General features: G+C 48.5%; 1 protein-coding gene across 3 annotated transcripts in view; it reads left to right on the plus strand.

The window, feature by feature from the left end:
* Window positions 1-26,834, plus strand: part of LOC149359703 (brefeldin A-inhibited guanine nucleotide-exchange protein 3) — a 90,530-nt gene extending 63,696 nt beyond the window's left edge. For all 3 annotated transcript variants that reach the window (XM_089571831.1, XM_089571832.1, XM_089571834.1), the window contains 7 exons: window positions 6,876-7,104; window positions 7,758-7,921; window positions 17,795-17,970; window positions 18,783-19,780; window positions 20,846-21,042; window positions 21,951-22,374; window positions 23,553-26,834. In XM_089571831.1, the coding sequence (XP_089427957.1) occupies window positions 6,876-7,104; window positions 7,758-7,921; window positions 17,795-17,970; window positions 18,783-19,780; window positions 20,846-21,042; window positions 21,951-22,374; window positions 23,553-23,798 (2,434 nt within the window). In that variant the 3' untranslated portion in view covers window positions 23,799-26,834. The remainder of the gene's footprint in view (window positions 1-6,875; window positions 7,105-7,757; window positions 7,922-17,794; window positions 17,971-18,782; window positions 19,781-20,845; window positions 21,043-21,950; window positions 22,375-23,552) is intronic.
* The last annotated feature ends 1,079 nt before the right edge of the window (window positions 26,835-27,913 follow it).

Here is a 27,913-nt window from a genome sequence, read left to right on the forward strand (position 1 = left end):
TTGGAATGCGGGCGCCTCGATAGGCGGAGCGGTTTCTTAATGACGGCTGCGTACACTTTCATCACGACTGGAAATGTGCCACCGGCCATTCTTGTCGTCTGTCTTGGGTTCATTAATGACCGGTTTTGTTAGGCCGGCAATCATCTGCGACCTCCTAGTAGTTGTCGTTCGGAGAACTCGAACGTTTGTTCGATGGACTTTCTTATTGAAAAGCACTGGCGCTAGAAAGCAAAACGAACGTTTCTTGTAGAAGACCTTGGCTCGGACGTTTTCAGCGGCTTTTGCTGCGAAATAATCTTTCCGTCTTCTGCGGCAGTTGCTGTCACGGCACTAAAATGTAACTGACTTTTCTCTGTGTTCACCTACACCTTGCTGTATGATGTCTTCTGATGACTTTTTTTTTTATATGGGTGGCACTGCAGCACTGCTACGGCTTTCGATGGTTCCTTCTGTGAACTAAAAGCCCAGCACCTAACTGGAGCGATTTTTGCAGCTAGTTTTTATTCGCGTTTCTCGTTTGAACAATCGCTTTATTTGCGAACTTTTCTTTCATCCTCGTACCTTGCGAATTGAGTGTAATGTTTATGGGGTTTAACGTCCCAAAGCGACTGAGGCTATGAGAGACGCCGTAGTGGAGGGCTCCGGAAATTTCGACCACCTGGGGTTCTTTATAAACGTGCACTGACATTGCACAGTACACGGGCCTCTAGAATTTCGCCTCCATCGACATTCGACCGCCGCGGCCGGGAGTGTAATGTGTCCGGAAGGTGAGCGCTGTCCGTGTTTACTGAAGCAGTAGTTTCGTTGAAAATCAAGCTAGTTGGGAAGTAATGGATTTAATAGCTGCTGTAAAAGCAACCGTCACGTGCGGAGAACAAGCAAAAAAGTTTCAGGGTTTTAATTTGGTGAAATCGATTATAGTGCGAAAACACGGGCAGTATTAGTGGACGAAGACGACGGTGCGCAACGCACAGCACGAGAGAGTGTTGCAGTTTAACACGCCAATCCCCCGCCGTGGGTATGTGCCATTCAGCCTGAGGACATCATCATCATCATCATCTTCTTCATCTTCTTCATCATCATCATAATCATCATCAACACGAGGCGTGTTCGACTGCGGCGACAGCTTAAAGTGCTCTTGCGCAGCGGCCTGCGAAGCTGATCTGTTCGCTCTGCCGCGGGTTCAACTCCGGGTCGTGGATATTGTTTTGATTTCTTTTTTAATTTAACGTGGCGTCGGTGCTGCTAGGCAACGCCACAAAATCCAAAGGTGACAAGATTCTTGGTCGGTTTTGGTGAGCTTATGAGTGAAATGTGCTTCTTTCTTATGCATTCGTAAAGCCACAGAAGAATGTGTATATGTAGTTCGCACTTTAATAGCTATCTTTAATAGCGCCTTTCTCGCTGTTTATTGTGGAGATCGTAATACCGTCCGCGCTTCCGATCTGTACAGAGGAAGTAGATACCGCCCTCCTTTTTCCTAAGGAATGCGTCGCTTTTAAGGATACAGTTTTTGCTGTGCTACATTCACAGCCCTTGCTTAAGATCTCAAAATCCTTAACGCTGGGCTGTCCAGGTCGCATTTCGTTTGTTCCGCGCAGTTCTTCCTTCAAAAATTCGCGCTCAGTTTGTTCCTCGCGCAGGCTCCCCGCTTTTCCGCGACGCTGATTTAAATTCGCGTTGCCTTTCTGGCCCACTTTGTCCGCTGCGACTGCGCGCACGCATGGCGTGTCAACTCTGCGGCAGTGACCGCTGGTGTGACAGAAGAGAGAGAAAGAAAAAAAGAGGGGGGTAGAGAAAAAAACGGGGCTCTACTGAGTGCATGAAGTCCCAAGGCGTTGGTCAGCTTCGTCGTGTTCGCTTTAGTAACGGACGTCGCCAACCCTTACATGCACAACACAACCCCGGAGCGTTGCAGAAGCGGGCTGTGTTATAATAGCGTTATAACAGCCTGGGCGAGCGGGGTGTAGGCAGTATAGTGACCGCGTGTCGCCTTCCCCACTTTGCTGGACCCAGCGTCCAGTTGGCATGCACGAATTGCCTGCCTGCCTGCCGGACTCCGTCCCCGTTCCTTCTGGGAAATTAGTCTTTCGGGTCGGGCTTCATTTTTCACCGCGCCCCATTAGCCCCTGACGCGGACGGCTGCTCCTGCGTTTCTGCGACGGGATTACGCGCTACCACGCAGCTCCTTCTGTACTCGGGACGCTGGGTTCTCCGAGGAAGCAGAGGGGTCAGTACGCGCCTCGCATGAATCTCGGCGACCGCGTGCTAGTAGTGTACGCGTCCGCACCGTTTGAGCTGCCCCTACGTCTGAGCTCCCGGGCCTTATTGTTTCACAGTCTTGATGGGTATGAGCTGTTCCTATTGCGTGCACGATAGCGCCAGGTTGCGAGCTTTTTTTTTTTTTTTTCGGTGGACGCGGAGCACTGGTGAGGGTAGTTTTGGACGTAGCGCGAGTTAATTGCGTCGCGCGCCTGGTGGGACCGTGCGGCGCGGGTGGTCTAAAGCGCAGCGTGATTTTGATAATCCCACACGCCTCTGTGGACATCTTGTCCGGCGCGGGCAGAAAAGTAACGGTTGGACGGACCTGAGTCGGCTTCAAGCGCGTACTGCGCGCACTGCTTTGCATGCTTTGCGCGTAATTGAATACGCGTATTCAATTACGCTGGCGTCGCGTGAAAAATGGACGTCACCTGTTCGTGGAACGCAGTAAAGCTACGAACAGGAAGGGGAAAGCGGTGTTTGAAGCTGCCTTACGTAGCTGACTAGTTTATGGGCTTACGTTTTTTTTTTTTTTTACAGTTCAGGGGAAGGGCTCAGAAAACGTGCACAACGTACAATGCATGGCGCGTCTCTTTTAAGGGGTCTCATTCCCTAGATTCCTAAAATGGGGTACTTGTCCCATTCCGTCTTGTCCAGCCTTTATGCCAGCTGTGCGTGACCTTCAGAACACTCTAAACAAAAAAGAGTAAAAAGGGAGTAAAGTTGTCCTCTAGCGCACACCCTTTTATAAAAGAGTGTCCTAGAGTTATAAAAATGGTCTATACACAGTCTATAGACTTCTTATTGACTCTATTGACTTCCTGCAGATATTGATTTTTGTCCATTCGTAGTCTATAGGCTGTCTATAGACAAAAGTATACTAAAAGTGTATGGCCATAAATCTACAGATTGTCTATAGACTGTCTATGACATTTGTATTGCCTATAGACTGTTCTCTAGGATTTGTCTATAGAGAGTCTATAGACTTTATAGACAGAAGTCTATAGACACTCTATAGACTGTCTTAAACTTTTTTTTTGTTAAGGAGAATAGCTTACTCCCGTTTTACATCCATAAAGGCGCATTCGTATTTGTATCGTTCACACCAGGACGCGTTGCGATCCATGTTAGCGGGTTCTCCTGGAGCGCGAGAGGAAATGCACAATCTCACGGACGCGACGTAACTCTGGTACCCGAAGCATTGCAGTCAGGGTCGATGGGCTGCTGCTCCTGCCGCCCGCAAACTCTGTGTCTCAGTTCGCCGGCGCTAAATCGGATGCTGCAGCCGGTACGATACAGCACGCTCAGCGCAAGGCGAAGTTGACGTAAACGACGTTTTTCGTTTCGCCTCGACGCCAGTCCTAAAGCTTCCCTTGTGTTTGCAGCTCCCGCACCCGCCACTTGGGTTTTTTGTAACGACTCTGGGGGTAGCTAGCTTTTCAGCTATGGCGAGGGCGTGCGCCAACTTCGTATCCCGACTGTTTACTGCTCTGTACGAGCAGGTGTTTATAACTGTCTTCCACAGCACGGTGTCGAATGTGGTGACGCCCTTCAAAATCCTTTGGAAAACGTCTATGGCACTAAGCGTTGAGAACATATTTGGGAGACACCAGAGGGACGGTCATATAGTTTCTTTGTGCGAATGGTTCGTTAGATTGCTGCTCATGTTGCTTGACATCTCCGCACTTTGTTGTGTCAAGCTGGATCGCTTGCTCGCGGAATCTAGACTACGGCTGACGTGCAGCACCGTCCATGTTCATTCAGATCGAGGTTTACGGTGCCTACAGAAATGACCGTGTTGTAATGTTTCCATGCAGGCGCGAGGAGCAGCGGGTTGTGCATGAGCTCTAGGATTGGGTGGTTGCATTAGTAGTGTTTGTGTATAAACGTCGAGGGAATAAATAACGATGTCTCGGTATGTTTGGAAATAAGCCCATAACCAAATCTTTTGGCTCATTACTGTATCGAGAGACTGATTGCGTTGATGATCGTATTTACTGCTATGTTACATGCATTCATGCTTGAGATGATAAGTAATGTCTGCTTGTGGGAGTAGAATGCGAAAGCGTGCTTGTGTGGAGAATTCGGTGGTGTAGTTTAAGGATTACCTATAGGTCGAGCTAATCCGGGCCTCTGCATTACGGCTCTCCTCATCACTGACAGTGTTGTCTTGACGCGTACGAGTCCGATAAATAATAATCATAATTTATAAGCTACCATAGAAAGAAATCTGGAGTTGGATATTCATTAACTTCGACGGTGCGAAATTTTTGTTTGTCTCTGCGATCTGCGTTGTCGTACATATGCTGTGCGGTTCGTTTAATTTCTAGGCGAAGGGCTTAAACACCCCCCCCTCTCCCCCCCCCCCCCCCCCCCCCCCCCCCCCCCCTTAAAAACCGCTGTAATACATCTCTGTGCGAACCCGCCGCGATGGCTCAGTGGTCATGGCACTCGGCTGCTGGCCCGAAAGACGCGGGTTCTATCCCGGCCGCGGGAGGCTGGATTTCGATGGAGGCAGCGAAATTCTAGAGGCCCGTGTACTGTGCGATGTCAGTGCACGTTAAAGAACCCCAGGTGGTCGAAATTTCCTGAACCGTTCACCACGGCGTCCCTCATATCCTGAGTCGCTTTGGGACGTTAAACCCTAATAAACCAAATAAAACAAACATTTCTGTGCACTGCGCTTCTCCTAAATTGCAGCGTCTCTCACTCCACGCTTGTCTTGCTTCGTCACCCGTGCTAATTGTGATCGCGCAAGCTCCTATATACGTCTCACTTCTTTGTGCTTGTGAGCAACTCTTGCGCGTTTCCCAATCCTGTACGGAGTAATAACTGGCCCTCCACGGTTGCTTCTCAAATTGGATTAAAATTCCCCCAGTCTCCGAGAGGACATTTGTCCTTTTTCACCAGCACTACACCGCCGCTGCGGCGGGCGTAAAACCCCAAAAAGCCCAAACCCAAAGAAGCGCGCGGTGCCTTGGCCGCGATTGTTATAGTTGTCGTTCTTCGTTCTCGCTGCCTTTTCCCGTGTAGCTTCAACTCCCCACCCCGGAGGAGCCCGACTCCGGGCGCTTAACTTCTCGCGGCGGGATCATAGCTGGGTTACGGCGAGTGTCTGTGGCTCTTATACCGCCGACGTCTTTGAGCGCTCGTATTGTGCGAGTGGAGAATCTCTTCATCTGTGGGTTCGTCCCCGCGTTGCCGCTCAAAATCGGGGCTTGGCTCGCCGCCTTCACCGCCGAAGCGGCCACATTCGCTCACCGCTAACCGCCTTGCGCCGACGTCTCTCTCTCCGGCCGCTCTTTACTCGCCCGCGGATTTACGGGGGCGCGAAATCGGATTTACGGAGTCGAGCGACGTCCAATTTGTGCGGCGCAGAGCTCGGTGCGCGTCGGTGTCTTTGTGTGAGCCTCCTGGTCGTAGGCGGTGTCTTCAGAGGACGCCTGGGCAAGGGACATAATAGGTAGGGTGGCGTGGAAAGAAATAAGAAAAGGAGATGAAAAAGATCAGTGGGAAAACTTGAGAGCGCGCAGGTTGTGGCGTTATAGGAGCGGCCACGGCTGTATGCAGTAAGTGCGAAAGACATGCGCTATCCACATTCATGTAGGCTCTGCGACGTTCGTCGTGATGCTGCCTTCTGGACCATGGTGTCATGAACTGCAGACCACCTTTCTCAATCCTTCACATAACCCTTTTCCCTGAACCGCAGCGTCTATAGACGCAAACAGGTGGAATAAACGTGATTTCAATCAGTCAGGCAAGCAGCCTTAAGAGCACTAGTCGTTTTCGGGGAAACTTGGCCGCGGTCGTATACGTCACTTTTTGCGCCCTGGTACGGTGCGTTACTCAGTGATGCGCCATAGTTAAGTCGCGCGCCGTGTCGATCCGACTGCACTGGGTTTGTGAAACAGGCAGAATGATGATGACGATTGCAGCTATTGCATTCACCATGCCATTCAGCCGTAGCTGCAGTTATGGCTCGCGGGAAAACCTTATCGTTTAGTTCCCTCACGGCAAGCACTGATAGCAATCGAAAGCTTCCGGTAAGCCGAGAGCGCCCGCGGCGGGTATCCTGCCGCTGTATTTTTAGCAGCGTCAAACTTTATATCTAGCTGGCAGCTCTTCGATTCGGGGCGAGGTCCTTTACCGGCGGAGCTTGGCCCCGAGTCGCCACTTTTTTTCTTTTTTTTTCTTTGCAGCATTGTCTGCACCCATTATGGCTTAGCGGCGTCTCTTTGGTAGTGTGGCGCCACCGAAAACTCTCTGAGTTCACCCTCGAGGTTTCAGGTGTTAAGGACCATGAGGGCGTCTTGGAAAATGCACCATCGTGGACACATGCACCTCCGACAGAAGATGGTGCAGGTTCTTCATCTCTGGCGGCAGATTGCCGAGCTCGATCGAACGCTGCGCACTCAACGTCTAGTACGCGGCGGAGATTCGAAGCTGACACTGACACAAGTGGACTTGTGCTAAGAAAAGCACACGGGGAAAATGCGCAGGAAGGAAAGAAAATAAGTATAAGTATACGCGCTACCAGGCACTGGAAGTAAACAAAACGGCCTCCGCGATCATTTCCGTATATGTCCCGCGCTTTCGTTTCACTCCGACGGCAGGCACCTGCTGGTGAGCGGCGGGCCGTCGCTATCTCCCGACCTGTGGCGCGTGGCGGCGTCCAGCGTGTGGAGGGCGTCTCGGGCCACGCTGCTGTCCGCCCAGCAGCTCATGGTGTGCTTCCACGCCGGCTCGGACAACTTCTACGGAGACGTGGGCCAGGCCAAGGTGGCCGTCCGGAGGGACTGCACGCGTCCGGAGGCCGACCGCCTGCGACAGCTGTGCCGACAGGTGAGGAACTGCCCTATACGCGTTGGGCCAAGCGTAGTTATATAGTTCCTGATTAAACGTGCAAGCTTGAGAGATGTTAAGCAGGGCCTCCGGGGAATAGAATGGCGCTTTATTCGTACCTCGCTCCGCAAGCTTTCTTTATTTGCTGGGAGTTTCGTTTCAGATTCCTTTCATATCTATGACCTCAGGTCGAAATCTGGAAGCAGTAAAACGCTAGTATGCACTTATGTTAACGGCTGCATGCATTCATTTTAGATCTGTAGTTCACGATCAAAAGCATCCCACTTGCCTCCAGAATTATGTGCATTACAGAGCACCATGCTTTCTCTTTAGGCTTGGACTCACGAATCAATGCATGAGGCGTCTGTTGGGTAGTAAACCCCTTTCCCACTTGGCGCACCCAACACTTTGCATGTGTAGAATGGTATAATTTTTTATGACACACGTTAGAGTGGAGTACGCGCGGAAAGTGCTACAACCCTATGTATGAAGCTGACTCTCAGTTCACAGCTTACGAATCACTAACCGCCCTAACTAGTGGATACAAATAGAGTAGAAGACACCGCGTTTATGGTGCGCTGCAATAACCGGGCCTCGCGACCTATCGCTGCTGGCCGAGCTGTCCTCAAAGTCGTGGTCTCGGTCTCGCCCAGGTGTTCCTCCTGGACGCCCAGCGAGCCAGCCTGGGCGCTTCTTCGTGCCGCGCGGATCCGACGCCGACGGCGGTCGACCAGGAGTGCTCCTTCATTTTCCTGCTGCACCCGCCGGACAGGGAACACACGCCGGCGGCGGCCAACCCCAGCAACTACGTCGTCAGGTGCGTTTCGTGCTTGCGGTTGACGGACGCGTCGGTCACGGCGCCTGGATATGTCCTATACTTCTAGAAAGCTCTCTTTCTCTAAGCCGAGCTGACTACGCCGAGGAATGCCCATCGATGTCGCCTAGGCAGGGTCAGCCTAATGTTTTATTGCGAAAGCAATACTACGCCAGGTGTCGCCTCTTCGCGGTACCGCAGCCTACCCTTCACGGTTGGCGGTCGGTCATGTGACTACTGACGTCATACCATAGCGAGAGATAGGGCACCAAGTCGGCTCTTCAGCGCGCCGCAGCTAGAACTTCGCGGCCGAACGGCAGTTGGCGATCAGTCATGTGGCTACTGACGTCATACCATAGCGAGAGATAGGGCACCAAGTCGGCTCTTCAGCGCGCCGCAGCTAGAACTTCGCGGCCGATCGACCACCTGCGAACGGCGGCAAGCGATTGACGCCATACAAGTTGCAAAAGCTTGCAGGCCTTCCTGCGATGATGGATGTGTGTTGCAGCGTGTGGTATGACGTCATCCACAGACATCCAGGCGCTATCGGGTGTAGAGAAAAGTAGCGCCTGCTCGCCGGTTCTTCGGTATAGCTATGGAAGACTTCGGACGCGAGTCAAGATTCTTGTGTTGTGTTACCGTTTAACCTGATGGAGGCTATGGATATCGAAGAAGCTACAAGTTACACCATATTGTTTTCGCAATTACCTAGGCTTAACCAAAGCTAAGCCCCAGCAATTTTTTTTCCCTAGCGTCTGTCTTTTTTTTCCTGATTTGGTTGCAGATGCTGGTTATTTCCGCGTGGGAAGAAAGACTGCCGAGTCTTCGTAGTTATTAGTAATAGGTATTACTGTTCGTAATTCAGCCGCCGCGATGGCTCAGTGTTTATAGGGCTCGGCTTCTGACCCGAAAGACGCAGGTTCGATCCCGGCCGCGGCGGTCGCATTTGGAGGGAGGCGAAATGCCAGAGGACCATGTACTGTGCGGTGTCTGTGTGAGTTAAACCTGGATATAACGAAGTTGAAAAAAGGTCCGGGATTTTTCGTTACATCCAGGTTTTCGTTACATGCAGTTTTCGCGAGAAGAGCCGAAAGGGCAATGCAGAACGGAAACCAGAATAAGAAATAAATGTAGGTGAAATCACCTTGAAAATGCTTATAGAACACTCCATTATTCGATGTCTGATAGCGCGACTGCCGCGGCAGGCACCGCCACCTCCGCCGCTACGAGGGCGATGGGGAGAGGGAGGGGTACCGCGGACGAGCTAGGAGAGCGTTCTTCTCTCCGCATGTTCCCTCTTTCGTTATGGCCGCCGTTGCTGCCTTAAGGCCGGTTCACATGCAAGCGACTGAGCGATTGAGCGGTGCGTCGCAGCGAAAATTTCCAACTTGTTGAAACCTCGCCGCTCGTCGCAGCGACGACTCGAAACAGGTTTTTCCGCCGCGGCGGCAGGATTCGCTAGCATTTTCGCTGGCATGTGAAACAGGCTTTAGGAAACGGACTCTTCGCCTTGCGTCGCTGACGCTCTCCGCCGTCCCCGCTCCGTAGTGCCGCCGACGCGCGAGAGCTGTCGGCGCCGGAATTACGCAAGCAACCGCGCGGCGGCGATGGACGCGCCCTGCTCGTGCCGTTTCGTTTTTGCTATGACCTATCATTTTTCGCTGCTTTTGAGCATGAACTGTTGTAGTGCCACGCAGATTGGCGTTCCAAAAGTGAAAGCGGCGGAGATGCGCCGACGGCGCTGGAGCACGACGCGTTGTCTCAACTGCCGTCGCTCGTTGCGATCGTTGACGCTCCTCTCATGTCAGTTCGTGCTTTATCGTCGTGAGACTTTTCTTCGAAATTTCGTAACTCAGCACAAGCTAACAGATAGTCGACCTAGCGAGTTAAATACATAAAGGCCAACCGCCTCTACACGTTCGTAACATGGATGTCTCAAATACACGCGTTCCAATGGGGGCGGCGTTGGGGAATTAAAGCAACTTCGTTATATCGAGGAATTCGCTATATGGAGGTTCGTTGCAACCAGGTTATGTTAAAGAACCCCAGGTGGTCGAAATTATCCGGAGCCTTCCACTACGGCGCCCCTCATAGCCTGAGTCGCTTTGGGACGTTACACCTCATAAGCCATAAACCGTGTTCGGTATGTTGTCAGCCGTCAGCTTTAGTAGTAATATGTAACAATCAGCGGTGCGCGTAATTATAGAAGAAACACTGAAATGTTAATATTCGGGGAATATATACTTGCATAAATTGGAGTGCCAGTAGTATGAGGTGCCCACGAGCGAAAAATGTCTACTTCTGTTGTGGGGCTCTTACCGAAACTTAACTGGTCCACCGTTAATGCTGGCCCGTTTCAGTCAGCCGTCAGCGCTGGCGTTGCAGGCTCGCTTGCATTGTTGGGAGCGCATGAAGTCCAGACAATATCTTTGCTGCACATTCTTCGAAGAGCGTAAACTCGTGTTCGGTACCTACTGTACGACTGGCAGTGCGAGGCAAAAAATAACTGGGCTTTAGGCCCCTCTTGTGGCGACACCTTTCTGGGCATGCACCTGGGTTGTGTGCACCTCAGTTTGGTGCACCTGGGTTGTGTGCACGTCGGTTGTGTGCACGTGGGATGTGTGCAGCTAGGTTGCGTGCTGCTAAGTTGCGTGCAGCTAGGTTGTGTGCAGCTGGGTTGTGTGCACGTGAGTCGTGTGCACGTGAGTCGTGTGCACGTGAGTCGTGTGCACCTGAATTGCGTGCACCTGAATTGCGTGCACCTGGGTTGTGTGCACAATGGAAGCTGGAACGGAACCAGTTTGCAGCAGCCGCCCATAGAGGAGGCATTTCGACATCTCCCTCGCCCGATGGAAAGGTCTGTACTGAGAAGGTGGCGCCATTTTCTCATGCTGTCGCCGTTGGAAAAAAGAGAGTCAAAACTTCAGCGCATGCGCAAGACGCGGCCGCGTGGTAGCTGATTGCACGACCGATTTCACGGGTGATTACCCAGTGCGTGGAACTTACCAGGCCGCCGGTCAGTTTTCGCCTACATCGCGGACCAGTTTAATTCAGGCGCTAAACTATGGCGAAGTTTCGCATTTTTTTATATCCGCCAAGTTGTGACCGTTATTTGGGACTTTCGCAAACAGTAGTAGATGAGGAGGTCCATAAAAAAAAAAAAAACCTGGCAGGTAAAGGAGAATGTTGCTATCTCCCTTAGTGTGCGGCGATTTTTGCGGTCATGTTTTTATGGGATAACATTAGGAGGGCCATGAAGGCGAAAACTGTCTGGCGGCCTCGGCGTCTGTGTGAAGCCTGCTCCTGCCAACCGTGGCAGGTGGGTTAATGGGGATTCCCCTCTCTCGACCTGCCAAGCGTCCGCTCTCCACATTTAGGGGAAAGGAGGGAGATACCGGACGAAGAATGACTCAGCAAAAATGGCTAAGAAGAAGATAACTCTGGCAATTAACAGCATGCCTACATAAAATAGCTCCGCCGCGGTGGCTCAGTGGCTATGGTGCTCGGCTGCTGGCCCGAAAGACGCGGGTTCGATCCCGGCCGCGGCGGTCGAATTTCGATGGAGGCGAAATTCTAGAGGCCCGTGTACTGTGCGATGTCAGCGCACGTTAAAGAACCCCAGGTGGTCGAAATTTCCGGAGCCCTCCACGACGGCGTCTCTCATAGCCTGAGTCGCTTTGGGACGTGAAATCCCAATAAGCCAACCAACTAAACCAGTCTACGTAAAATAGACAGCCTGCTGAAGAAAACTATCTGCAAAAATGAGGTTTGCGGGAGCTATTCCTCCTTGCATTGCTTATCGCTTAACCGCTGCGCTACTGCGCCGGTGTGGGCATGAAGACTCGCTGCGATCTATCAGTGTGTCGCAGTCCACGGCCACGGTCATTCATATCTCTAAGACCGCCACGTGTGCTTGCTGCTATCGGCGCAGCCATGTTGTTTTTTTCCTGTCGTCACCGCTGCGTGGCGATATGTAAAACTCGTTTCACGACGATTTCTGGGGGGATTACGCGGCGACAGGCAGAGGTGCGCTGCTGCACCTTCCTCAACTTTACAGTACAGCTGAGTGTACTGTTGTTTCTGTGATGATGGAGAAAACAGCTGACCGCTGTCGTTCTCACATACTTCGTGACCTGGTAGCACAACTTCTTTTTAGAGCGCAGCTCTTTGGCGTCCGTTCCTGGGTTTCGCGTCGTCGTCGGCCTCGTAACCAGCTCCGCCCCCAATGTCACGCTTTTCAATTGGTCGAAATGCTCGTGACGTCACAGTGCGCGAATTTCAAATGGGGCCAATTGTACTTTGGCTAGTAACCATGCAACCAATCAAAGGGATCGTATAGTGATGCTGCAACTAAGTTGGACTGAGTTTAGTTAATTGCTTAATTAATCAATTAGCCTAATTAATATAGAGGAGAATGAAGAGGTCAGAAGAAAAGAAAAGAAAGACGCGCGCCGCAGCGACAACAGCGTCCACGGAAGGAGACGCTGCTGAAAAAAAAACATAAGTACGAAGCCGCGTTCCCTCCACCACCACGCACTTCCCCACTCAGTAAGACGTTGCTCGTTTCATATACGTTGTGTCGAACATCCTAGACAGTTCCAACAATTGACAGGTTAATGACAGAACACGATGGATAGAAATACAAGAATATAAATATGAAATAGCCTAATTAACCTTTCTAGTTAGACCGCATAAATCAATAAAACCGAGAACGAAATTGGTCGAGTTGGGGAATCAAACCAGGGTCTCCGGAGTGCGATACGAGCACGCTAGCCACTCCGTAATGCCAGCTGAATGGTTTGGAATGAACAAAGGCGCGTCTAGCTAATACGGCGTCTTCGTTCACTCCCATCTTCCCCCTTTCCCTTACGGCGAGGTGCAGGTGTCCACCCAGATATGCGAGAGAGATACATTTCCTTTCCTCAAAAAATAAATTTACCGTCCAGCAAGGCGCACAGCCGAATTGGCGATGGCGTTCTGTGGACTCCCTGGCAGCGTTGCAAGACGCTGTCGCGTTCCACTCTTACAGGCGAAGCTTAACATGTTAACCACACATCAGTAACACACGCAGACAGCCAATGGACGCGTCATTCGCTGGCAGCACTTGATTCATCATTCACAACCACATTCTTAACGTACGCTCCCTTGCCGCACATGCCAAGGACGTACACCACGATCACATTCTGCGCCATTCCTCTGTACTTTGCTTTGCTGAAACCTGGATGGATCCCGAAGAGCGTCTCGAAATCATAGATTTCCTATACTGCTGTGGTGCTCGCAGAGACCACAACAGAGCGGCGGGAGTCGCTATCTACTTGCGCACAGGTCTCTCTGCAATACCAGTCGAAATGTTTGGCACGTCACATGAAGTTGGCGAACTGTGCGCCGCAAAGTTGCCCAACGGCTTGCTGGTAGTAGCTGCCTACTTCGCCCCTACCGCACTCACGAAAGACGTCGTGCACTTCCTGCAACTCGCATTAACCGTCCATCGATCCACACCGATGTTAGTAGTGGGGGACTTTAATGTTGACATAAAGACAAACAGCAATTTCCTAACACTTATGCGGGAGAACATCCCGCTCCTCTCGCTCGTAACGCGTCCCACGGCTGTGACAACCTCGCGAAGCACTTGTATAGATCTCGTCTTTGAGAATCAAGCATTGGTGTACCAAGTCGAACATATATCAGTCTATTTCTCCGACCACAAAGCTTCCTTCATGACTGTCAAGAACTGTTAGTGGAGTCTTTGTTAAAGGAATACGTGTGAAAAATAAAAAAAAAATTCTGTAATAGCGCATACATGTGTTGCTCGATTTCTTTGCCTCAATGTATCGAAAAGGTGAAACAGCTTATTTGCTGCGCTGAAATTTCGCATTAGGAAGTAACGTAATCGTCGGTAATTTTTTTTGTTCTTTTTTTCTAGGGATAGAATTTGGGCTTTTAACTGATGTATGTTTTCAGATTCTGCTTGTCATTCCATTAGTAGTAAGTCCATGCATGAACTCCGTACTTTGCTTGCGTTCTTTAAGTGAATTTTGGATTAGTTTTTGTTGCGAAAGCAACACTACGCGAGTCGCCGAGCCATTTCACGGAGCTGACGAAAGATCATACTGCGCATGCGCGAGGAGCAGTGACGTCACAGGGCGCACAGCTGGCGCGCCGCCGCCGTCGCTGTGCGGGTGACTCAGAGGTGCCGCCGCCGCGCTCGCCAGTTGCGCATGCGCAGTAGCGGCGCATCGCTAGCGTGCTGGCGCTGCCGCCGCTGCCGCGCGCTCTCATCGCCTCTCTCTCTCCTCGTTGCTTTCGCAATCCTCCATGTTTAACCAGAGCTAAACCACTGCCATTTTTTTACTGGGATGACCGGCTACTCTATTTGTTGGAGAAGCGGATTCCTAATCCGCTGCCTAATTTTTGTTTTTCTTGCGTTTCCCGCGCGCATAGATAGTAAAGGTGCTTCTGCAACTTATCAACTCTCGCTGTTGATGCAGCTGAAAAGGAGAGATGCAAGTCTCGTGATTAGCTACACCTGTAACATTCTGCCTTTTGCTTTTCAACATAGCAGCACTTATATCAGTGATATCATCATCTACCTTCCTTTCATCTACTGTAGTGGTTGACAACGTTTTCGGCTCTCCAGTAGCGTAGGTCGACTGCAAATTTTGTTTGCTGGTGCACGGTTATCTTTTTTTTTAATTCTGGCTATTCTTGAACAACCCCTTTTCTTTCAGTGGATGTCGAATCGTCTCCAGTGCAAGGAACGCACTGTGAATTAAGGAACCAAGGCTATCGTACTACAAAAGGAGCGAGAACAGGAAAAAAACTGTTTCTCGTTGCCTAAAGGCGCTGCCTGAAATTGAGGCGTGCATTCCTTGTTGAAGACCTAAGCGTACCTTGCGCATACGAGTTCCAGTCTGCGTGCTTAGACTGCAAACAAAGATTAAGTGTTTCACGATTACCGAATTGTGCGGCGGTTTGCGCTAGACGGTTGTCAGTGGGACTCGGGGGGGGGGGGGGGGGGGGGCATTTTGTAAAGATTCCTTTCCCCTTTCCTTTCGTCTCTTCGTCGTTGGCCAACCCCGCCTTTGACACCGTAACCAACGACTGTTAGCGGCGAGTGGCAACGTAACAACAGAATGGATCAGGAAAGTGATTGTTGCAGATTACGGTCCCCAGAAACGCGTGCTAAAAAAAGAACGAACTGAGCAATGCAGGGACGGGAGAAAAGTGCAAGGAACCAATGAAAAAATGGTTTAGACGGGAGGTTTTTCCCAGCGACATCCATGGAACGTGCTCCCAGTTTAATCTGCGTGGTAGTAGTGTTTGCTCCTGTAAAGGGTTCTTCTCTGCAAGCGGGGTGTGCGCGGGGGGAAGCCATTGATCTGAAAACGGTGAACCTTGTCGCGCGTGTTTCCGGCCTTTCCCCAGTATCTTAGTTAGTGATGGCGGGAATGCTGCCTGGCGTTGCACATAAATATTAACTTGCTTTTTCGAGTAAGAAATGTGTGGTGTTTACTGCTACACTACCGAAAGCGCAGGCTGTGGTTGTGATCTCATGACTGGTTTGTAATTTCCCAGGCAATTACATGTTTTGTATGACAGGCTTCGAGAAATATAATTGCCTGTTGTTGCTAAAGTGACATAGCGCTATTTTTTTCTAGAACGCGCCGGTAGAAAGGAAGGGAAAATGTAGGGTCATATGCAAGATTGGAGTGGAGAAAATAAGGCTATAAATGGCAGAAATAGTTAAAATGGCACGGCTGGTCAGTGAACACTGTGGCGAGATATTGTGCAGAAAACAGACGGGTGAAGAGGGTGTGCAAGTGCCTTTTTTTTTTTCATTCTCTTTCACGAACGGTTGCCGCCAGAAACCATACACAGATTAGAACCCTCCGTGAAACCCATTATTTAAGCGCGCATCGGAAGTACGCGTGAAGAATATGGGCGCCACATGCGATATTCACGAGTCCATTTGTTTTTTTCTGTGCCTGCGGGTAAAACTCGCGAAAGAAAAAAGATAGGGAGGAAGCCGCCTTGTTTCTTCCCTTTCGAACCGGTTGCGGCAAAGCAGACATTAGCCTTGCGCACATTCAGACTCATCTATTTTACGTCCTTCGGCCCTTCGATACGAACCCGTTTTCTCGCATTAGTCGCGAGAGTATGTTCGCCGTTAGGTCCTTATTTCTCTTTCGTGCATTAATTACTTCAGGGGAGTTAATGATGCTAGAATCGAAGAGTGAAACTAATGTGATTGCGCGAGTTTTGTTAGCGCTCTCGCGCATGTTGTAGCGGTACCTATTATCTACCTCCTTCCGTACTGTTTTTATGCCTTTGCAGTGTGTGGCTTTGCTAGCTTTGTTACTCTTCGCTCGTGTTTATCCTTCGCGTTCACCGTATGCTTGTTTTCATTTCGGCGTAATCAACGCCTTCCCACGAACTCTTGCCCCACCTAGACACTGCGCGTGTCCATCGTCGTTTGTATTTTCTGTTTGTTTGTTGCTTTGCTTTTTTTTTTTTGCTCCTTGAATGATCTCGAGAGTACAATGAGCTGTTTGATTAGCCTCTAATGTGAGTTTAACGATGCGTCGACGAGTTCGCGGCAACGGATAGCCTTTAGCGCATAAAAACAAGGATAAAGGGTTTGGAGGGGGAAAAAAAGGCGAAGCAGTGACGCGGGCAGCGACGTGCATCTGTATCGGGAAAACTGTGCGAAACGAACCGTCTCTGCTTTACTTCACAGCGCGTGAGACAGGGCGTATCTGCTTTTCGCCTCGCCTGCGTTCCCCAGAGATTGATCCTCATCTGGGACTTCTTTGGCGCCCGCTCAAGTGAATCCTTTTAATTGCCCTTTTGTTCTTCCTACTGGTTTCATTCGTTAACTGTACACATTGCATTTCTGTTCATATTTTTCTCAATCAGAATATTTGGCCCTGTTCATTATTTTTTAATTGTCAGTAATACGCTGGTTATGTCGTTTTTACTGCGTTTTTTTTTTTAATCCAGTCGTTTCTGCGCTCGCTGAATTTGCGACATGTGGTGCGTTTTTATTTTGCTAGGGAGTGCGACTACTACGTTTATAATTGTTCCCAGTAATGCTCGTCTTGTTAACAGGTTTAAAATTTAGCTTGAGATTCCCGCTGCTGTGCTCAGTCTGCGACTGCGTAGTCGCCGCCGTTTTCTGAAGCGTCGTCTCCCGGTCTGCCAAGGTTGTTGTTAATGAGCTATTCTCGAAGCTTTTGAGCACCCTGTCCGCTGGGACTGTACTTCACGCTTCAGTGATCTGTCGTGAGAACAGCGCGTTGGCGAGGATTGCGGACGCTGTGTGCGTCGCCAGTCATTGCCACGAAGCCGACCTTCTCCCTGGAATTCGCATATAACGAGCACCACAGCTTTTCGATCACTCTTTTTTTCATTTATTTTTGTTCGGGCAAAACGCGCGAAGATGCGGTATTTCCGTCATGGCCGAAAGACGCGGGTTCGATCCCGGCCGCGGCGGTTGAATTTCTTTGGAGGAGAAATTCTAGATGGTTTATGGTTTATGCGGTTTTAACGTCCCAAAGCGACTAAGGCTATGAGAGACGCCGTAGTGAAGGGCTCCGGAAATTTCGACCACCTGGGGTTCTTTAACATGCACTGACATCGCATAGTACACGGACCTCTAGAATTTCTCCTCCCGGCCGCGGCGGCTAGAATTTCTTTGGAGGAGAAATTCTAGAGGCCCGTGTACTGTGCGATGTCAGTGCACGTTAAAGAACACCAGGTGGTCGAAATTTCCGGAGCCTTCCACTACGGCGTCTCTCATAACCTGAGTCGCTTTGGGACGTTAAACCCCATAAACCATGATCTTTTCTTTTTTTCCCCGCCCCTGCTCTCTCGCAGAGTTCCGTTCCAGCAGCTGGTGGTGGGCCTGCTGTCCCACCAGATCCTGCTGCAGACGCTGGCCACGCTGCTGCTCGAAGGCACGCGCTTCCGACTGCCCGCCCTCGCCAGCGTGCTCGCCTGCCCCGCATCGCCCGCGCGCAGCAAGCAGCAGCCCGGCTCGTACCGCCTCGCTGGTGAGTCTGGCTTTCTCCGCTTGCAGTGAGATTTTGATGCGGAAGCACTTCTTGGCCCATCATTGGCGTTCGTCCGACGGGACAGATTCGTATCCAATCCAACACTAGCCACATAACAATCCATACATTGGCTAAACTGGCTAAACAGTCCTCTCTTCGCAAAAAAAAAACTCAAATAGAAACAAAAAATAAAAAAGAAAAAGAAAAGCAAGGATAAAAAGAAAACTAAAAAAATGCTGAAAAAGAAAAGGAAAATTGCAAATGAAAACAAAATAATAATAATAAGTTTATTTAAAATAAGAGCTTTTTTTTTATTTGGAGAGGGCAGTACATCTAGGACTCTGGAAGTGAACTCCACCTTCAAACTCTTCCTCTGTCTATGAACTTGCGGGAGGTGGGCAAGTGTTATTCTTTCAGTCTCATAAAGCTTTGTCACAGTGATCTCTACACTCAGCACAGTACTGGTTGGTCCTATTTCTAGCTGCCAGGTCTGTTGAGGTCTGCAATGGTCTTAATATTTAAGGCATAATGCAAAAATGCAACATGTGAAACATAACTGAGATCGTATTTTAATCAAACCCCCCCACCTTGTTTTAGAGGAGTGTGTACGAATGCTACGGTGCTACAGTGGAACACCATTGTAAGACAGCACATCTTGCCAATGATTCATAATTATTTAGCGCTTGGTATGATCCAGTGTAGCTGACTTTGACAATTCCTGTGGCCCATTTACCATGGTAGTGTGGTTGTCGTGGTCCCTTTTATTTTTTTTATTACGTCACATTGTCGTGCGATCCTTCTTACGGGCACAGGTCAGCTGGAAATGATGCCAGTGGAGCAGCTTCGCAGCCTCCTGTCTGTGCTCGAGGAGTCTCACAGCACTGCCACCGACTTCGATGAGAGGCCGGGCCTCAAGTTTCTGGTGCAGAAGGTGGCCCGCTGCGAGGTCGCTGCCAACCTTTTCAAGCAGGCGGCCATCAGCTGGGCCATCCAGGCCGTCGTGCTGCTCGAGCTGTGCCTGGGCCGCCCTCCCGCATCGCAGCCGCTCACCATGGATGCGGTGAACCGGCTGGTGGCAGCCAGGGGATCCCACCATGAGGCCGTCAGCGACGAGAGGTACGACGAAGATGACTCCGACGATGGCAAGGACGATGTCAGCGAGGACGACGAAGGCGAAGGTGTGAGGGAACACGGCCGAAAAACTGACATGGCAGATCAGCGACTGACCAGATGTGAACACGAGACTGTCCAAGAAGAACATGGAAGCAAGAAGGGTCATCTTGTGAGCAAAAGGGAAGGAGAGCCGGAGTCCGAGAAGGCTATGAAAGTAGATGCTGAGGTTGAAGGTGCAACTGAAGACAAAGGCGATCTAGAGAAGGCAGCTGTTGAAAAGACCACCGGAAACAAAGAAGCCGAAGATGGGGCAGTACAAGTTGGTGGGGGCACAGACACTGAAGAGAACATTAAGGGTGTTGGCTGCAGGCACAATGGAATCCAGGCTGTTGAAGGCCAAGACAGAGGATATGAAAACGGGGGCCAAAATACGAGTGAACGGCTTCCTGCAGTTGTGAGAAATGGTAGTGAAATTTTACGTGCCACCGCAAAGCGCAATGATGACAACGTGCCGTTGTCGTCTTCGTCCGAGTCGGGATCAGTTGACGATGCAGACGGAGAAGTGCAGCTGGATGCCTTAGGCGATGAACACCGCGAATGGAGAAGGAGGAGGCGACTACGACGACTCCGCCGATCACCTCGCCTTCTTAGTGGGTCAAAGAGCACCGGTGACTCGAGAAGGAACGGCATGAATGAGGTACACAACATTTACGCGATCTTTTCCCTTTTCGTTATGGCGCACCCTCTATGGCACAAATCTTTGGCAAAAGTATGTGATCGTAGATGGACTTGCAGTATGTTGGTGGTGCTCTCCTTATGCACATGCTTGGTAGCCATATTGGAACATTGCCACATTGCAAGGCCATACTGAGTAGACTTGTTTACTCTGCAGCAGTATTCATCGTTGCTGTTGTTTTATGTGTGACGCAAAATGGCGTTTGCTGAAATGCGCAGGAAGGGTTACGTTTTATTTGTGCTGCAAAATGGTGTTTGCTGAAGTGCACATTAAGTATTACTTTTTATGTGTGTCACAAAATGGCATTTGCTGAAATGTACAGTGGGCATTACACTTTATGTGTGACACAGAATAGTGTTTGCTGAAATGCACAGTGAGCATTACATAACTAATCCTTTCTTGACTTTGACTAATCTCATCTTATGTGTTTTGGCGGATCTCTGCTTGTGCTTCTGCCTGAAAGAAGTCTATCAGGGAGATATGGCCTAATAAAGTTGTCTTCAAGGCTAGTTGGTATAGCATACCGAATTTTGAAGGCACAGGTCAAGGCGAAGGACAAGAGGGCAGGACGGGACATGTGCTTGTCCTGTCCTGTTCTTTTATATTTTGTCTTTACCTGTGCTTTCAAAATTCGCTCTAGCAGTGAGGAACGGGTCTGACCAGAGTCTGTCCCTTATGCGCTTTGCTGAGGCTATGCTGCTTAGAGACTACATTGGAAACCTTTCTTCTTTTGATTTGGTGTCAACTGACAGTAAATTACGTGCTTTTATTTGTTGTCCCCATGAAAATTGTGGCTGTCTGGCTGTTTATCTGTGCTATAATTGCATCGCAAACTTGTGCTAAAGCCTGCTTTTGGGACTTCCACCCAGTTTGTTGTCGCGAGTGAGTTCGGTTGATCAGCTTCAGTGCGAAAAAAAAAGAAAAACAAGAGAGATAGTAATGAGCTACCCAGTTTTTTTTTTATTTTGTGCACTGACGTTGTTGCTTGTTTCTCCACACGCTTTTCGTTTTCGCTGCTGCCTCCAGGTGAGTGGCGAAGAGTGGAACCCTTACCGGCGGCTCCGGTCCCTGTTCGCCGAGTTGTGCGCCCACTACGCGCGGGTAGCTTCGCCAGAGGCCAAGGAAGGTGCCATCTTGGACCGTGTGAGCGACCAGCCCATCTTCTTCCTCATGGCACAGCCGGACACCCTGCCGGAGATCCTGCCAGAGAGGCGCAGGACGCGGTAAGCACAAGACCGACTGCATTCTTTTTTTTTGTTTGTTTTACAGCAAAAGGTGTTGTGTGGAGCTCTCCCCCTGGGAATCCCTGGTGGCAGCATAGACTGCCAACATCCAGTCACGTAACAGTCATGTGTCGTCGCATGACCAGCGCCGCCCATGTTGTCAGCGCCAGGTGCTTGAACTTGCATCCGTTGCGATCGTTGCGGCAGCCCAAGTTGCCACAAAATTTGTATGTCCTGCGCATCAGCAAAAGACAGTCAGCTACATGACGACAGCTTTTGCCGAGTTTATGCCACGTTATGCAACAGAGACTTAGGGAATTTTTGTCTTCCCAAATAAGCAGTCCCAGGCCCGCTATGAGGGGGAGAGGGTAAAGGTAAATTGGGCTCTCTGCATCGCCATGCCGAGTCAGCTGTGAATTACCCGATCTTAACAGCGGTATCGCTTTAATGCTGACCGACCGAGATCGCCTCAGCAGGCACGAAATGGCGTCGTGATTTGCGTTGCATTATGTGACTGCGAAATGAACAGATAGTGTCTTTCTTATCGTCATTTTGTTTTCTTTCATGAGAACTAGCTGGTTCTGGTAACGCTGATGTATACAGCATCTGTCATAAAGTCACATTTAGTGTAACAAAACGATCATGTGCTGACCTGTGCAGAGTATAGCCTAGTCTCTTCATACTGAGACCGTAAACTATGAAGCACCTTCTGCATGAGAAACGGATTCTCTTTTGGAACAATGCGCCTAATGGCTAAGTGAGGCTCACAGACTTCGAAATTTGTGGCCTTACTCGACTGGCTGAAAACACTTCTGCGAAGAGAAGAAAATGGGTTCGAATAGCCGTGGAATTGCGCGTTGACGTATCCTTGTCTGCCACGTGTAATGCAAGGCTGCCGTCCCGCTCAGGACGGACAGCGCCTGCTCCGCGGCAGGATCCGAGCCTGCGCGTCATCCGGTCCCGCTCCTGGCCACGGACTCGTCCTCGGACTCGTCCGAGCCCGAAGTGGCGGCGTCCACCGAATCAGCGCTGCAGCCCGACCGCGTGTACTCGATCGTCACCGAGCGTGCCATTCAGTCTATGGTGTCCGAGTACAAGCGGCGCAAGACGAGGCACTCCATGCCGGCGCCCGTGTCCCTGCCACCGTCAGCGGCGGGCACTCTCCGCCATTCGAGGCTGTCACTTGGCGGCGGTAGCATCAAGCGGCCTTCTCTGTCCAAGGGTGCGTCGGTGGGCTCTGAAGAAGGCGCCGCCTCGGCCGACAGCCCGAGCACCCCGCCACCGCCGCTGCCCACCGAGGTGGAGAACCAGCGCCGGAGCTCCATACTCAAGGTGCGACGGTTAGGGCTGACACTTGGACGAGTTGGTAATGATTCATTGCTTAGTGCGGTGCAAAGGGCAGAAGGACACAGTGAGAAGACAGCAGGCCACACACTTGTTAGTTCAACTGTTGCCTTGTTCTCTTTTGTGATTTGTGTGGCATCTTTCCTGGCTTGTTATCACCCTTTTAAACGTGCTTTGCACATCCGGTCTGCCTTTTGTGTATACGCATCAGTGATGTGCAGTACTACTTGCTCATTTTTTTAAGCTTTCTGTCTGCACTCATCGATGTCCATAATGTCTACTATGATCCTGAAGGAAAGTTCCTGCACCTTGATAATAAATTAATGATTCAGGCTTACTTCTTCTGCCTCTGAAATTCATTAAATAAGTGCGGGAACACTCTTAAATCTTTACTGATTTGATTATAATTAGTGTATGTTGTATAAATAGTGTTGTATTGAATAGAAGTTTAATTCCGTTCGAATGATTGAGCTATATTGCACACTGGGTTTACTGCATTTATCTGCATTCCTGACATGAAGCTCATGGCATTTTTTTATGCATGTTTTATACGTATATCTTTACAGGGCATTAAGTCTGTGCCTACAGCATAGATATATCTGTCATGTTTGTCCAGTTCATTTACCTGCAAATGAAATGGAGCTTAAAGTTCGTACCTGTTTTTGTACAGGTGCATTGAAAACAAAAGACAGAGATAAACTCTTGATTAACTTTGAACATTGGTCACTTCAACAGCCTAAAAAAGTAGTCTAGAAAGCTGAGGTCAGATTTTTGGCCCGATTGAATTGCCATTAGAACAGAAATTCTGTAAACACAACTTTTGTCAAACTCGTGTCATGATGTCTAACGAAACCACTTTTACATTGTTGTGTATCATGTACAGTCGGGGACAAAAGTCTCCGGACCACGTGTTCCTCTAACGAAGTCGATAGCTTTGCTATTAGTCGGCGGCTGAAGGCCACACTTGTGGAGGTAAAAGTTAATTTTTTGTTCTTTCATCTCCACAAATGCGGTCTCCAGCCGCTGTCTGATAGTAGAGCTATAAACTTCGTTTCAGGAACGCGTGGTCCGGAGACTTTTGTCCCCGACTGTACATGGAGTGCTGAAGGCCAGGACTACAGCGTTTCTTTCTTACAACTCCCTTTCTCTCCCTCATTTCTCTCCAGGATGCAGAGGCCCACGTACAGGTCTGGTCCCAGCTAGCTCAATCTGTGCTAGAGCTGCACCTGTCCTTATGTGAGGCTGAGTTCTTGGCCCTCGTCCCTGTGTTCTATGCTGGCGTTGAAGTGCTGATCAGCTGCGGGCCCTCAGAGCCTGAGCTGAGGGCACTCACTGCCGACTGGCTGCATCGCGTGGCACTCACTCTGGGCTTCAGTGGAAGCCTGCCATCTTCCAGCAGCACTCCGAAATGATGCGAAGCGAGCTTTACGTGTTGATGTTCTCTGAAGACATGGCTCAGATATCAAGCCCAGCTTTGTTGTTGCTGATTTTTATTTATACTCGGTAGTGAGAGCTGTTCTCATGGAATCTTTAGCTGTGTCTGTTTTTTACCTGCCCAGCATCTCAGAATTTCATTCTTTCCACCCGAGGTGGCTGCTTTTTTTTTGCAAGTTCAATGATTGCACAGACTTGAAAAGAAGTCACTTGTATCTCTTCCTGAGTGATGAATTTTTCCTCTACTTGGTGTGCAGTCTAACCCTGGACATTGAGTGTGTTCCATAGTGGTTGGCATTGGAAGCAGGTCGCTGGTGTGCCAAGGTCCTGTTTTTGTTTACGAGAAGGTGCTTTTGGCTAGTTAGCGTTGATGGTGACACCTAGTAGGTGGTGATGATGAATTTGAAGAAAGCATGTACTATATCAATACAGTAAGCTTTATTTTCCACATTCAGAATATTTCAGGTAGATATGGAGGGTTGCAAATATGAAAATCTAGTATTAGCAGAAAATTATGATTATCAAACATTGTTTCTTTAAGCTTTGGCATGAACGCTATGTAGAAAAGGCATGCTGGTTAAGGGTTACTTTAACTGGAGCTCACATGTGCAGTGTGCTTCGATGATGTTGCACCAAGTGCAATGGCTTGGGGCGTGAAATGCACATTACTGTTTGAATTTCTACAATTAATGACACAAAAGGCCATGTTTGTCTACAGCGCTAAACGTGCCCTTCATGTGAAAATTAAACATTGCATAGTTTCTTGATTTTGCTGTGCTTAGGTCTGAGATATAGGAAGTCCAGGGACGTTGTATGTCAGAGTGCAAATGTGGCAGTGAAACGTTCTTATGCAGGCAAAAATATGCTTCATAAATTTTACTAAATAAAGCGTTAAGGCACTTCAATCTCTGAATTGTGCTCTGTTTACTTTTCCCACAGCGTGTACAGGGTTACTGTATGTGCCTGGAGTTCTGTTTGTGTTACTTTGTCTAAGATTTAATTGGAGCTGGTGATATTAAAGTTATTTACCATTATCGTTTTGTTATATTTCATGACGAATGAATATAAGGATTATGGAGAAAGAATGCAAGAGAGAGCGTGTTCCCAGTTTTCTGCACAGTTCTTCTGAGAGGCGCACTCTTGAACTGCCTTGCCTAGCCTTCAATATCCTAATCTTTTCTGCTGATGCAAACATATTTTACTTGGTTTTTACTTGATTTCTGTGTAATGATAGGTAGAAGAATATAGATAGAATGTGTGTTGAATTGTGTCCCATGCTTGGTGGCACTTCCGGGAACAAAAAGACATGCATGTGACAATATGTGACTGCTGCAGCACAGAGTTAATGCGCGTGTGCTAGATGTGTTGTTGTAGGTTAGTAAGCTCTGGGCATTTTCGCACATGACCGTTGTTCTCACAGAGCATTTTTTTATACGCTCTCATTTCTATAGTCTTCAAACAGTCGTTGTAATCAAGACAGGTGTTTATGTGTTGACTGCGCTGTTGATCGGTTTGCACGACGACGCATTTTTTTCCGATATTTTTTTCCCTCAAATTCAGGCTCTTTGGGTGAATCTGCAGAGGCTGAAGGGATATCCTCATGGAAGATTTAAGCAACTAAGTTGTACAGTTATTAAACATAATGTGTTTCAAGGCACATTGTGTAGTGAACTTAGATTCTTTTATTCAGTTCCATGGATAGATTAAGCATTTGTAAAAGATGAGCACAAAATTTACTTGACGAAAAATCTTGTACCTGCTCTCTAAAACTGGCAACAGAGATGCTGTGATGTTAACTTGGCTAACCTGAAAATGTGTCATTAGTCAGGTTAATTTTGTTTTCTTTCTGCTTGAAAACTATCGGTTCTTTTTACAGGCAACAAAAGTAAACACTTCATGGAAGTTTGTATTTCGTTTCACTAAAGTTCCAGAATCAAGTTGCCAGTCTCATGCAATCAATACTTGTGCTCATTTGGCTCCTGATTATTTTACCTTAGAGCAACTGGTTTAGATCTTGGCTTTAATTATTTTACCTTAGAGTAACTGGGTTAAATCTAGTTTCTTTTTGCATTGTGCACCCTTTGTGCAGTGTACCTGAGTGTGTTTTTCTATAAGTAGAACTCTTGTGATGCTTTAATTTATTTTTCAAGCAATTTAGCGAGGTTTCGCACTCTCATATTTGTGATAAATCATCTGGCTGTAAACTACATGGCTATGGTGAATTTGTCGTACTCCGCTTCTCGTGACATGAAATTCGTTATGGTCATATGGCGTGTTTCTGTGTGGTGGTTTATTTTATGATTTGAGAAGTTTACTTTCACTCTAGTAAGTCATGTTTAAAAGCAACAGTAGAAATTTTATAAGGAAATTGAAAAATACGTTTCCACTCTTCATTTTTTTGTGCTAAGAATACATAATGAGGCCCTACCATGTGGTTAACAATCATCATTGGAATTCATAAATGCTAATCAATTTTAAGGATTGCAGCCACATTAGACGCTAAAGCTGTTTTAGCACCAAAATTAAGATTGAAAAGGTTAATTACCAAATCCGAATTGGGATTTTATTCGAACTTTCACATACACGTAGTACCTGCTGTAAAACGTGAAGACAATGTTATAACCTTGATAACTGCTGAGAACTTTGTTGGATTTGTTGCAGTCGCTCTCAGGGGTTGATAATGTGTCTTATGCATGGCCTGTGTGTGTTTTTCTCCATTTTGAATCTTATTTCATTTTGTTCTGACTTGTTTTAAAATGCCTTTTTTTTTTTTTGCTGGGTGTGATGCACGATGCAGGTTTTAACATATATACGGTCAGGGTGCCAAATGGCTTCATGTTCACGGAGCAACTGAGCACATTTGGAAAGCAGAGAGTTGTTAAATGCATTTATATTTATACTGTGTACACCTGCACAATTACGCGCATATATCCCTGAAACCATTGGAACAGGGCAATGTGGAATATGAAGCTGTTGTATTTCATGTGTGATTAAATATAATTCAAGAAAAAAAATGAGAATTGTATTTTTGGCTTAATTATATTATGCAACTCACTCTCTAAAACTACCTACTCTAAGCGACCTGTTTTTGAAGTGTCCACAATCTCTGCTCACATATATGAGAAGGGGTCATGCCTTGTTTCCATTGAAATAATAATAAAAAAGGACAGTGTGACAGGGGTCTCCAAGCAGTGGTTTGGCACATGTGCAATTCATATATGGGAAGTCTTTCAAATGCAGGACCAAAATGGAGCATTAGTTTTGTAATATTGTGGTGGAGGATCAAGGGTGAAGATGCTCAAGAGGGAATAGGTTAATAGTATGGCATAGAGTTTCTTACTATTACCTAGAGGGAAAGCTGGCGGCGCTGCACTTCAGCCACCATGGACGCCCAAAGCATCATGGGGCGGTGAGCTACTTGTTGCGGAACAGTCGTAGTTTTTCAGGAACGCAGAGCGGCACTACTGAGACGTTTCATTCCGAAAACGCTGTTCTTGTGTGCGCAGACGACTTTCGCGCGAATGCAGTGGCCAAAACCCATAGTAGTGAAAACGCGACAACACACGACGCCAATAAAAGGTTTCACTTTTCGAAATGCCATTTAAAAACCTCTTATAGTATTTAAGCAACAGAATCTTTTTTGAAAACATATTTACTTTTAAAAGTGCGCTTGTTAATTACGAAATATTAGTTTTTATAGTGTTCACTACTTGGCCAATAGGAGAGCGAGTTGTCTCTTATTTTGGGCAAACTTTGCACTTAAATGCTTTTATGCTCGTTTGTTGCAATCATTAGACAAGATATCGAATGTTAGGACGTTTGTAGTTATCAAACAGCTTTATTTTTTTATTATTTTTTGGCCAAAAGTTGCAGTTCCGCAACAAGTAGCTCACCACCCCATGATGCTTTGAGCGCCCATGGTGGCTGAAGTGGTCTCGAGGGGTCGCCATGTAAACTCCCATAGACGGGCTGCCAGCTTTCCCTCTAGGTAATAGTAAGAAACTCTATGTGGTATGGGGAAGTGGAGACGGCTGATCGCAAGCATTGCCCATATATAAGAACTGGACAGAGCTGTTAAGCAAACAGAGTATTC

Source organism: Amblyomma mixtum, chromosome 2 (assembly GCF_055824585.1).
Source record: "Amblyomma mixtum isolate Tamu chromosome 2, ASM5582458v1, whole genome shotgun sequence".
NCBI lineage: Eukaryota > Metazoa > Arthropoda > Arachnida > Ixodida > Ixodidae > Amblyomma > Amblyomma mixtum.